Source organism: Xiphias gladius, chromosome 15 (genome assembly GCF_016859285.1).
Source record: "Xiphias gladius isolate SHS-SW01 ecotype Sanya breed wild chromosome 15, ASM1685928v1, whole genome shotgun sequence".
NCBI classification, from domain to species: domain Eukaryota; kingdom Metazoa; phylum Chordata; class Actinopteri; order Istiophoriformes; family Xiphiidae; genus Xiphias; species Xiphias gladius.
This window is the reverse complement of record NC_053414.1, coordinates 24289079-24301265: the sequence shown is the minus strand read 5'-3', so window position 1 is coordinate 24301265 and position 12187 is coordinate 24289079. Positions and strand designations below refer to the sequence as shown.

General features: G+C 40.4%; 1 protein-coding gene across 3 annotated transcripts; it reads left to right on the top strand.

Annotated features, from left to right (window-relative positions):
* Positions 1-522: 522 nt before the first annotated feature.
* LOC120800477 (calcium-binding mitochondrial carrier protein SCaMC-3-like) lies at positions 523-11044 on the top strand. Of its 3 annotated transcripts, XM_040146609.1 has the most exons (12): positions 1264-1544; positions 2340-2556; positions 5939-6062; positions 6197-6284; positions 7240-7351; positions 7497-7655; positions 7807-7959; positions 8521-8634; positions 8758-8925; positions 9010-9157; positions 9775-9957; positions 10387-11044. In XM_040146609.1, exons 2-12 carry the CDS (start codon positions 2362-2364, stop codon positions 10395-10397), a joined length of 1455 nt encoding a protein of 484 aa, XP_040002543.1. In that variant the 5' UTR covers positions 1264-1544; positions 2340-2361; the 3' UTR covers positions 10398-11044. The 3 variants fall into 3 exon arrangements, with proteins under 3 accessions (XP_040002541.1, XP_040002543.1, XP_040002540.1); XM_040146607.1 differs by lacking the exon at positions 1264-1544 and adding an exon at positions 523-607 and having other exon boundaries at positions 9775-11044; XM_040146606.1 differs by having other exon boundaries at positions 9775-11044.
* Positions 11045-12187: the final 1143 nt, after the last annotated feature.

Below are 12187 nucleotides of genomic sequence, written 5' to 3'. Positions count from 1 at the left end.
GAAAGTTTCTCCGATGTGTAGGTACGAGAGGATTTTGTCACACCACAAGTCTGGAAGCCTGTTGTGGTCCAGGATGTAACTTAGACAAATGTGAAGTGGAACCTTGAAACCTCCAGTGCATCAACACTGAGAATAGATTTTTCAGTGAAGTACATTTCTTGTCCAACAATGAACTAAACTAACTTTTAAAATGAACAATATTTGCATATTCATAGATTCTATATTTTTCAGTGATGGAGAAGGAGTCGATGTGCTTTTAAGATTTGTATCTAGTTTATTGATCTCTCTTTATTTTTAAATGATTTCAGACACAAATTATTATTCCAAGCACAGTATTTTTTACACTTCTTCGGTAAACTAGCGACATCACTCTGTAAAAAGACTGTTACAAAAAAATGTCCTGCCATCAGAATGTGACTTAAAAGTACAAATGTATCATCTGCAGAAAAAAAACTTACTCAGTAAACAGAGTGGTCCCTTTAAGAGGGTTTTGTTTCTGATGGCCAGTATATTGCAGTGCATCACTTGATTTTTCCTTCTGCCAAGGAGGTGGTGTCTCCACCCGTGTCTGTTTGTTGGTTGGTTTGTCAGCAGGATTGTGCAAAAGGTACGGAACCGATTTGCACCGAACTTGGCGGAGGGATGGGTCTAGGGCCGGGGAAGAGCCGGTTGAATTTTGCAGCAGATCCGGATCATTTCCCATAAATTTTATTTTTTTTCCTCTGACGTCTGGTGCACGTTGTTTGACATTGACCCTTGGCGTAGGTCTGCGCTCTACCGAGTGCCATTCTAGTTAATTAATGCATCTACATGTAAGCAGCATTTTGAAGTCATTGCTGCTTGAGGTGCATGGCGCTGATTTTCACTCCTTTATATGCGTTTATTATTTTCCACGATAACGCATTATATTTTACAAGTTAGTGATGATAATTATATAAAATCTATGAGTCTTTCTTTTCAGTGTCTTGTCAGAATTTTATGAGGCGGAGGCGGGTGCACTGGGGGACCATGGACTTGGGAGTGTGAGCTCAGTATTTCTAAAATCCTCGCCAACGATCCTGGTTGAGGATCTTTAGTTTATTTGATTTCAGGGGCAAACAGACTCCATGACAAACCGCCAACTGTCAGTGTTCACCAACAATCATCAATATCTATGAGTGGCTGATACAAGACATAAGCAATTGCCAGCTTCAGACCCAGAGAGCAGCCTCCACACACACACACACACACACACACACACACACACACACACACACACGGATCTGACACTTGGCCGCCAGCAGGCGTTTTCCTCGCTTCCTGCTTCCACAGCAAGAGTCGCTGCGAAATCTACGTGACCGAGCGAGCGATCAATAGTGGCGAACACAGAGACCTCCCGGACCGGCTGGATCCTATAGGGAGCTGCTTGTCTGGCGTCAAATCTGGTTTCAGGACGGACTCGGAGGCAGTTAGCTGTGCTCCAGCCCCGCCGGTTCCGCCTTGTGTCCTGATCCTCTGCATCCTGCCATGGGCCGCGGGTCGGTCTGGAGATAAACATAGCCGGTGTGAGTCACAAAATGGTCTCGTAGTTTTTACTGTTAGACCACAAGAGCGTCCTAGCAGTATGAGGATCAAGTTAAACACGGTCGTGAACGTAGACTGTATGGAAGCTGAACTGCTCCTGTCCATGTGGACCGACCCGTGTTTTGAGTTGTGGCATTTTCCGTGTATCTGTGACAACCAAACACCGCCAAACATCCGTTATTGCTCCACTCCACAGAACATGTGGTTTTACGAAATCCCACAGGACTTGAAATTGTAGATTTTGTCACGTTGAAAAAACGTTTTATCAATAAAAACAGTGGCTGTCCAGTGTCCAGTGCATGCCCTGGATAGTTAAAATGATTAAAACAGATTAAGAGGGTGGACACACAAACAGCTGTATCTTAAAACACAAACCAGAACCTGTCCTGCAAGGCAATGGACTTTTCGAAGCAAGCTTAAAGAATGTGTGGAATGAAAAAGAGGATATCTCTGGTTCTGCTGCTGCGATTTTGATCCAATTTTTAAAAAAAAAAGTCCATCGTGAGTCTGACAATGTTATAGAACACCAATGCTAAATCAGTGGAGTGCTCTTTTCATGACCCCTCAGAATCATTTTGCAACCCCTTGTGTGGTCCCCGACCCACTGGTTGGGAACCACTAGTCACAGTTTGGATTAGATCGCTTTTACTGATAGCCTCCAGTGCCAACTGTTATGGATTCGATATATGAGTGAATTCTTGCAGCCTTGATAAGATGCAATGACTGTTGGGTGGTTATGCTGTACTGATTTAATTGACGCCGCTGTATCCCATCAGCTGACTCTAAGTGGCTCCAGTTATGGGAATCCAGTGGCCTTGGTTCCCTCGGGCGCACTGCCAGGACAGTGAATCCCCTGGTCCAGACGGGGAGAGGGAGAAGAGCTGGGTCAAGCTGTTTGATAAGATGGACCTCAACCAAGATGGACGCATTGACATCCTTGATCTGCGGGCAGGGCTGGCAGGCCGAGGGCTTTCTAGACGCTCCTTGGAAAGGGTAGGACAGCAAGACACCTGTATGACACACACCTGTTTGTTTTCTTTCTTTATTTTATTTAATAAGTATTTATTTAAGAGGGCAAGTGTACAGGTCAAACATAAATGTCAACATTTTATGCATCGTACCGGATTATAGCTTCAAGCTAATTTGCATCTGTAGTCCCCTGGCTGGTCAGAACAAGGAAACAACTCAATAACAAACAGCACAAAGTAGAAACAACATACAAAATTATACAAAAAAGAACACATAACACACGCAATATAAAACTACACAAAATAGCACATCACAAATGTGTGCTTGTCAAATAAAAGCAATTCATGAAGACCATGAAATAGAATATCAAAGTTAGTGAGTGCAGAGCTGGGCAGGTTTTAGCAGACTTTTTAAGTTGGTTTTGAAAGTGCTGATAGAGCAGCAGCCCCTCACATCGTCAGGCAGGCTGTGCCATCGATTTGTGGCTGTTACAGAGAAAGCTGATTGCCCAAATGCAATGTGGCGAAATGGTATGGTACAATCTCACATAGAGAATATTCTGGAGGATCTAATAGAATTTACTGACCGAGTGCCCACAAAGTCACGCTGTGGAGGGGAGGCCAAACCATTTAAATTTGTACAAAACATGCACAAATTTGAAAATAATCTAAAATTCTCAAAGCTCAGTAAATTTTATCTCTCCAGTGATAGATATATATATTGTTTTTTGTCTACAGTTTTTTTGTGTAAGGACTCAAGAGGTCTTACGGCTGTTTCACCAGCCTGCCCCCAGCATGTAATGCAATAAGCCACATGGGAAAGGATCAAAGCATGCATAAATATCTTGGCTGCGTCCAGAGAGAGACTGTTTCTTATATGTCTAAAATTCGCCAAATTGTACGTTATGGTTTCAACCATTTTTTAAACATGTTTCTTAAAGTTCAAATATGGATCCAGTATCACGCCGAGATATTTAAAATCAGTGACTATGTCAGTCCTTTCACCTTTGATATCAGCGTCAGGAGGTTGTATTTTGGTTTTAGAGAAAAACATACCTTTCGTCTTGTTTCCACTTAGACTGAGACATGATTGATCGAGCCAGTGTGTGAGCCTTCCCAGCACAACTGTTAGCTTGGCAGCTGTTAACTCAGCTGTATTTGCGTGTGTGTATACAACAGTGTCACCTGCGTACATTTCCACTTCTACATCATGAGACTGTTGTGGGAGCTCATTAATATATAGGCTAAAGGACACGGGACCTAACACTGATTCCCGTGGAACACCAATTGTAAACTTCATGTTACTTTGCAATGTTTCACAAACTTTAACACATTGCATCCTACAGGGATTTCCTTCTCTGTTAATAAAGTTACTAACTTATAAGTAAAGGACCCAATGATCGCTTCTCTCATCTCAGTGAGATCCTTCCCATTTTTCCTTAAGTAAAACCTCCTTGGTCCTTATGATCAGCCGTCTTGTTGTTTTTGCAACAGCAGCGGCGAAGAACATCAGCCGATTAGCTTTATTTTGAATACAAACTGTCTCTCTCCTCTCAGTCTGTTTGTGTCTGTTTCTTCTGGCAAGAAATGTGCGGGTCGCCAAGAAGACCTGCTATCACCTTTTCCTGTACTACTTCTTCTTCTCTCTCTTCCATATGCAAGTGTGTGTGTGAAAATTTATTATTCATGTTGTTGGAAAATAAATGTCTCAATGTCACACAATAACACTGTGGGGATTCCCCTGCCTTTAGGGGACAAAAAACCAATACATTTTAGTCTTTAAGGTTTAAATAATGGTAAGATGTAAGAGGTGGAGTCTGTGTGTGTGTGTGTGTGTGTGTGTGTGTGTGTGTGTGTGTGTGTGTGTGTGTGTGTGTGTGTGTGTGTGTGTGTGTGTGTGTGTGTGTGTGTGTGTGTGTGTGTGTGTGTGTGCGTGTACTTGTATGGCCATACATTGTGAGGACCAGTTTGATTTTAAACCATTGGATTGAGGACATTTTGGGATTGTGAGGACATTTTGGCTGGTCCTGACAACTTCAAGGGGCTGATAAGACTTAAGAGGGTAAAGACTTGGTTTTAGGGTTAAGGTTAGAATCAGGTTTAGGTTGGGGTTAGGGGAATTGTGTCAATGAGTGTCCTCACAAAGATAGAAGTACAAACGTTCGTGTGTGTGTGTGTGTGTGTGTGTGTGTGTGTGTGTGTGTGTGTGTGTGTGTGTGTGTGTGTGTGTGTGTGTGTGTGTGTGTGTGTGTGTGTGTTTGTGTGGAGATATGTAAAGCATAGCATGCTGTCTATTTTGGTACAAGGAGCATGACTTCGTAAGATGAGAATGGTAACCTTTCTCTCGGTCCCACACTTGATTTCTTTTGACGTATAGATTATTGTCCAAATTTACAAACTTTTATTCTGTAACATTTCTTATTTGTCTATTTTTTTAATTCTCCTTGAAACAGTCTGCATTTATTATTTGTTTACTCCACATTCTTTATACATATTTTCATTCTCTGGGCTGAGTTTTTCAAGACGTTCTGACAAGATTTCAGAAATGGGATTGGAGATGAAAATTTTAAGGATGATGAATGAGATTCTGATCGTTCAGATTGGTATGTGATTCGGCTATCCACGCCGTTTGTTTAAAATACAGACTGTATCTTCAATATGCATTTAAAATCCCATTAAATGTTTACACTGTAATAAATTGACAAAACCTTATAAATAAACTCTCAAAAACAACTGCCCCAAATTCAGAGATACCAGTTGACTGGTCAATGAGACATGTCATTATTTTATATTTTACAAGATCCTTTAATTACAGCATGAAAACATTTATCTTTAATAATGAAGGAGACTTTGTATTTTTGTAACAGTCTGTATGTGTTGTATACTTTTCAAGACAAATTAATTAAATTAAAAAAAAACTGTACAGTATTTTACACTTTTTTTGCTGGTTATTCCTCAAATATACAACATGCTGTAGCATTATTTGTCCATCAGATGCCAAGGTAGAGGTTTGTTTAAAGACTGAGCGTAATCTTGATCTTGTGGTATTTTGTAGCTGTCTCGGTCACCTCTGTTGTATTTGCACTGATAGACTCTGCAAACGTATGGTGTTGTACAGAATTAATCATAGACTGCCTCTACAAGAATCCAACAGCATGATATGATGTCTGATGTTCCCAGTGTGGATTGGCTAAAATGAGTTTTTGTCCCACTACCAATTAGAAAGAAAAGCCAAGCAGCTCTCTGAACAGTATGATACAGGCATATTTGGGTCTCAGATGTAATCATAAAGCATTTGTATTTACAATCAATCTTGTAATTAACTCTCCGTTTTTTGGTTCCTGAATAATTACCCGCTAAATGCCCAGACATTTATTTTTCATTGACTTGGTTTTCTCTGCTTTCAGATTGTGGAGACCGGTGACACCAACCATGATGGAGTACTGGACATTGAAGAGTTCACACAGTATCTTCGCACCCATGAAAAACAGCTCAAACTCATGTTTAGCAACCTGGACAGGAACCATGATGGTCTATACAAGTCTATGAGCACACTGGAAATAATAAATAATTACACTATTATATCAAAATGTCTATATTGAGGTAATTTTAAAAAATCTCCATATTGTCATTTCTCACTGTGTGTGATTGGTGGATATTTGCAGGTCAGATAGATGCAACGGAAATCCAGCACTGTCTACACGCCATGGGTATGGACATCAGCCTCGAGGATGCCACCAGGATTTTGCTGAGGTCTGCTAACAGTGTGTTGATATTTGATACCAAATCACATTGGGATCCACAGTAAGAACCGCCACAGAATATAAGCTGTCAGCCGGTTGACAACATTGAGGCTGAACTCATTCGCACAATATATCAGAAAGTAGTTCAAACGAACAGTTCATAGGAGAAAGCTAAAGGATTGGCTCAAGGCGGGAATCCAAATCTCAGCAGCAAATGGTAAGCTTTACCATGTTGTACAGCCACAACAGTCAAGATACCATTCAATACTTTTTCAGTCTTGTGTTCTAACACAGTTGAACAAAACAAATTCCACTTGCTCCTAAAACTGGTCTGTGAGTGTGTTGAGTTATATTTTGATATTCAGTGAGTTTAGATTGCTGTTTAAACATCACACATCTGGGCTTTGCCTCCTCGTATGATACATCAAACTTTCACTCTGGTGTAGGCCAAGAGGTGTTGGGATGATAGCAGAACATGGTGGTTGCTCTGATAGTCAAACCCTGGATGATTCATTCCCCCTGATATTCTTCCTTATGCACATTTCCAGTTTATCCTCTCTCAGATAAGAAAAATCCTTTGACAAAATTACCCAGAAAGTGTGTCTGCTGAACTACCTGTTTCCTGCACCTGGAGTGGCTAGTCGCTGAACTGCATTTTTAGAGCTCAAATTTCACACTTGTAGTCAGAGTCGGTGCCGCGTTTCTTACTTTTGTGTCTTGAAAACCGCTTTAATTTTGCACATTCAGTTCCTCTGTTAGGTAGGTTGGGGTAAACCAAGAAGATTCTTCTCATACATTGTTGAACTGCTAAAGCATTGAAAGACTCCTTCGCTGTGTCTAAACATGAGCAAATTGTTGTTCCTACCTTCCATAACTTTGTGTCTACTTTAACGATTCTACTTTCCACTATGAATTGTCAACTTAACATAATTTTCATGATTTGCTTGTATGTATTTGTCACACAGTATGCACAAGGATGGTACTACGACGATTGACTGGAATGAGTGGCGAGACTACTTCCTGTTTAACCCTCTCACTAATATGGAGGACGTGGCACGCTACTGGAAACGTTCACTGGTGAGGTTACGCACACTTAGACATACACTCCTTGAACAAGAAAAGTATTTTGCATACTTTTGTGTATTCAACTCTGTCTGTCTTCTTCTCTCCCCTTTATTATCCTCATTTCTCACACTTATTCCAACCACCATGGCTTCAATAGATGTTGGATATAGGTGAGCAGTTGATAGTCCCAGATGAATTTTCAGAAGAGGAGAAGAAGTCTGGGTATGTGTGGCGGCAGCTGATGGCTGGAGCTATGGCTGGATCTGTATCTCGGACTGGAACCGCCCCCTTGGACCGCCTCAAAGTCTTCCGACAGGTCAGTCAGGGACAGTTACGATCTCATCTCTCTGATTAGCCCGAAACCAAATGATCATTGATGTGTAAGCGCTTATGTGTTACATGCATCTGTTTCAGTCAGCCGTTACTGCCTCACACAAAGCGATAACCTTCTTGCTCTGCTCTGCCAGGTTCATGGTTCCTCTGATTTTAAAGGGAACGCGCTGAGCACTTTTCGGTACATGGTGAAAGAAGGAGGACTGCAGTCGTTGTGGAGAGGCAACGGAATCAACGTTCTTAAAATTGCCCCAGAGACTGCAATCAAGTTCACAGCTTATGAACAGGTGGAGAAGTCAGTAGCTTGTTAGCTTAGCTTAGCATAAAGACTGGAAGCTGTAATTTCCTGGAGCTACCTCCGGTTGTCTTGCAACTTGACAGTGGCCAAAAGACTTCAGGAAGTCCCTGCTACGAACCAAGAAATAGTCCAGCGTATAAAACCCCATAAAACTACAACATATTGTTTTTTCACTTTGGTTTTTGTAAACAAGATATATCGTGTTAATTACTGAATTACTTTCGAGGTGCTGGTGGGTGGATTTTAGACATTTAGACAGAGCCAGGCTAGCTGTTTCCCCCGTTTCCAGTCTTAATGCTAAACGAGGCAAACTGGCTCCTGGCTGTAGTCCTATATTCAACAGACAGACATGAGAGTGGTTTCAAACTTCTTATGTAACTCTCGGCTAGAAAACAAATAAATGTATTTCCCAAAAAGGCTAGGTCTGTCTTTAAACAACACTCCATCTTTTTTCAGTCACATACAATAATTTATCATTTTTTTTATGATCATACTAATCTCTCAAATTATGTTTCCTTTATTCTTTCTGTTGCTCTGTAACTCTGCATAGATCAAGAATGTGATGCGTGGCAATAATGAAACAGGAAAACTGAGGGTTCATGAGAGGTTTGTTGCTGGCTCTCTAGCTGGAGCTACAGCTCAGACAGCCATCTACCCAATGGAGGTAATATCAGGTTAATACACATATAAAAACATTCCTATATGATCAAGAAAACACACTTCCTGGTTTGCATAACCAGTGAAATGATTTGTTTCTTTCCTTCCCACCTCTTTGTTTTCCTTACAGGTACTGAAGACCCGTCTCATACTAAGAAAAACAGGCCAGTACTCAGGAATAGCAGACTGTGCCAAAAAGATCCTACAGAGGGAAGGTGTCACGGCCTTCTACAAGGGCTATGTACCCAACTTGCTGGGTATTGTCCCTTACGCTGGCATCGACCTGGCTGTCTATGAGGTCAGAGAGACATGAAAGGGCACAGCTCTTACAGCATCCGTCTCCTCAGTGTTCACCTTCTTCCTTCTCTCCTTATTCCCCCAGACTCTGAAGTTTGCCTGGTTGAACAGGAACAGAGGTTTAGCCGACCCGGGGGTCATGGTGCTGGTCGGCTGTGGTGCCGTCTCCAGCACCTGTGGACAGCTGGCAAGTTACCCACTGGCACTGATTCGCACCCGAATGCAGGCAAAGGGTAAGGGTTATACTAATATACACAGATGGGTGACACATTAAAAGAAATCAAAGGTGAAGTGTCCTAGTAAGGTGTAGAGCAACCACAAGCCTCCAGAACAGCTGCAGCGCTCCTTGACATAGATTCTACAAGTCTCTGAGCTCTACTGGAGGGATGATCTTGGCCTTGGAAACAGTAGTTTGACAAAAAAAAAAATCTTAACTCAAGGTCCACTTGCTAGCTTTTTACTAGGGCTTTCAATCACATCTAAAGACCACAAGATGTGGTTGAAAGCTGGTAAGTGGACCTTGAGTTAAGACTTTTGTCAAACTACTGTTTGACAAAATATAAAATAATATTTAATATAAATGTATTTATAATATTTAATATAAATTTATTGCCTCCTCTATAATATAGCAAACACCAGATTGTTTACCGCATTTTTAGTTAATAAGCTAAAACAAAACAACTGACAAAACCGCTAGATCCAGTAACTTAGTCGTACAAATTGACAAGAACAGAAACCGTCTGGATTGAACGTGACGTTTCTTAGATAACACTGGGTAGCAACAGTGTGGCAGGCTTACGTCTAGTGAGAGAGCAGAATGCATGAGTGAAGCCCTTTTCTCTCTCCTCAGCTTCAGAGAAGGGAGCCCCTAGACCCTCCATGTTGACCTTGCTTCACAACATCTTGACTCAGGAGGGCGTGGCCGGACTTTATAGAGGAATTTCCCCCAACCTGCTGAAAGTCATTCCTGCTGTCAGCATGTCCTACGTCGTCTACGAATACACGAGGATAGCCCTGGGAGTGGACATCGAGGGTAGGAGGGCAGGGAAAGGGAAAGGGTAGGAAAAGGATAAATGATTTGCGGGTGGATTTTATCTACAAGCACGTACAGATCTGGTGGCAGTGCATGAGGAAATGGGTCTTGATTGTGGATGGATACATGGTTCTGGGATTGCAGGTTTTATCAACAGATCAACAGATCAACTTAATATAAAATCTGTCGTGAAAGCCTCACATTTGAATAACCACACCTGAACCCTGCTGCAGTGAAGAGTTTCAAGAATGATATATTGCATTGCAGTGTATGCCAGGAGTTGTGTGAAAGCTAACTAGTTGTACTCGTACTACTGCACTGACTTGGACAGATGGAAACTTGCATGAACTTGCCTGAGAAAAAACAAGTACAAGGTGTAACCAACAGGGGAGCCATGTCACATTCCCACAGCATTATTTTTTCTCCTAGGTGGTATATAGAGAAGATGAAGGACTGATAGGAGGATTGATCCAATTTCCTCTTCTCTAAGAGGATCCTGAAGTCCCTGCAGACTTGTCTTAAACATATGTTACAAAAACTAAAGTACAGCGACAATTGTCAAACAACAGCAGATAATTACTGAACTTAACTCTTGAAGGATCACATGGACACGACTGAAATGGAAAGTGGTGAAATGAGAAAGAAATGCTGTCAATTTTCTCTTTTGTAAATGTATTACTACTGAGTAGAGCAAACCAATATACTTTATATTTAACAGGTGGGAAACTGCCAAAGCCATATCCAAAAGTACGAAGGATTCATGATAACTTTTCATGCAAAATGCTCATGTTTTATATGTTCCTAAGAGGTGAGTTTGTTCTCATATGTTAAAAAAATATTACTGGGTTCAGTGCCACATAGTATTTTCATAAACTGTATGTGAACAATGTGCAGTTTTAACATTATATTAAAGAGATAACAGTCTGTATCACGAAATAATAGGAAATGACATTTAATGCCAATGAACCTTTTTCATGTGTCAGTGTTTATTATGGGATGTGCAAATAAATGCCTGCATAGTGCTGCTTTTTTTAAATAAATGCCACTTAGTTTCCATTTTATCTTACAGATGTCGAAATTGAATTAAAACCCCTGCACTAATACTTTCCAGGTTTGCCTCGTGAAATTACTGATGGACGACCACTTTGTTCAGCCCTTTTGCCATTAGTTACTATCATATTGTTAGCTACTCTTACATTGCTAATAACTTCCAGTTAGTTGATTGTAATACATTGCTAGTGTAACCCTGGGAGTCTTTTAGTCAGTGCAAACCAGGTGAGTTGAACATGCAAAAATGTGAAATTTGTCTAGACAGCCTTACAATTAAACATATATGAAGACTAAAAAAGAAAAAAGAATAAAGTTGAATAACTAATAACTATTAACCTGGGTTTAAGTGGAGCTTTCATTTTCTTTACATAATGATTAGCAAAAACATTGACATTGTTATTTCTTGGAAACTTCCTGGGAAATTAATAGTAAATTACACACCAAAACATAAAAAAAAGTCAACTCATACATCATTAGTTCCTCTGATATGATAACTAAAGTAAAAATCATTTAACATATATAGGTCACAGAAAAAGAGAACAGTCTATTTGTGGACGCTATGAATAGACTAAATCTAAAAATGTCTGTTTCATATAGCTTTCCTTCACTGATGCAATCATTATGAATAGAGTGATGTATCAAATACATAAATAAATGATGATTGGCTTATAGGACAAATTACTTAACCTTTTTTTATTAAAAATAAAATGAAGTGACTATGAAAACCCTTATCTGCCGCCTCTGATTTTCCCTTATTGTTAAAAGAAAAATCCATTGTAAAATAGTTTCGAAATCATAAATTGGTTAATGCAACTTGACAATAAGTCAAAATAAATAAAAATAAATACAGCTGTGTCCTCAACGGTGTCTGCTCTGCACTCCAATCCAGGAGCTGGAGGTGTTTTCGTATTATAACGTTGGATGTTGACCCTAAACATTGTAAGGAAGAAGAGAAAGAAAACCCGGGGTTGAAGAAGCATTGATTATGGTACATGAGGCAGGTAAGGAATGGAGTTTAAATTCATTACTAAGCACAAGCTTTCAGGGAAATCAGAATGGAGTTGGTAGGCTATATAATACAGGCAGATTAAAAATTAGGGTGTGATTTCCTTTAAGTTTTATTTCTAAAGACCAATTAGTATTCAGATGATCTAATGAACAGTGGGTGGCGGTATACACC

Coding starts and splice junctions, on each gene's coding strand:
- LOC120800477 (XM_040146607.1), top strand. CDS start 2,362: ATGGGAATCCAGTGGCCTTGGTTCCCTCGGGCGCACTGCCAGGACAGT. Junction 2,557..5,938: donor CTAGACGCTCCTTGGAAAGG/GTAGGACAGCAA, acceptor CTCTGCTTTCAG/ATTGTGGAGACCGGTGACAC. Junction 8,635..8,757: donor CAGCCATCTACCCAATGGAG/GTAATATCAGGT, acceptor TTTTCCTTACAG/GTACTGAAGACCCGTCTCAT.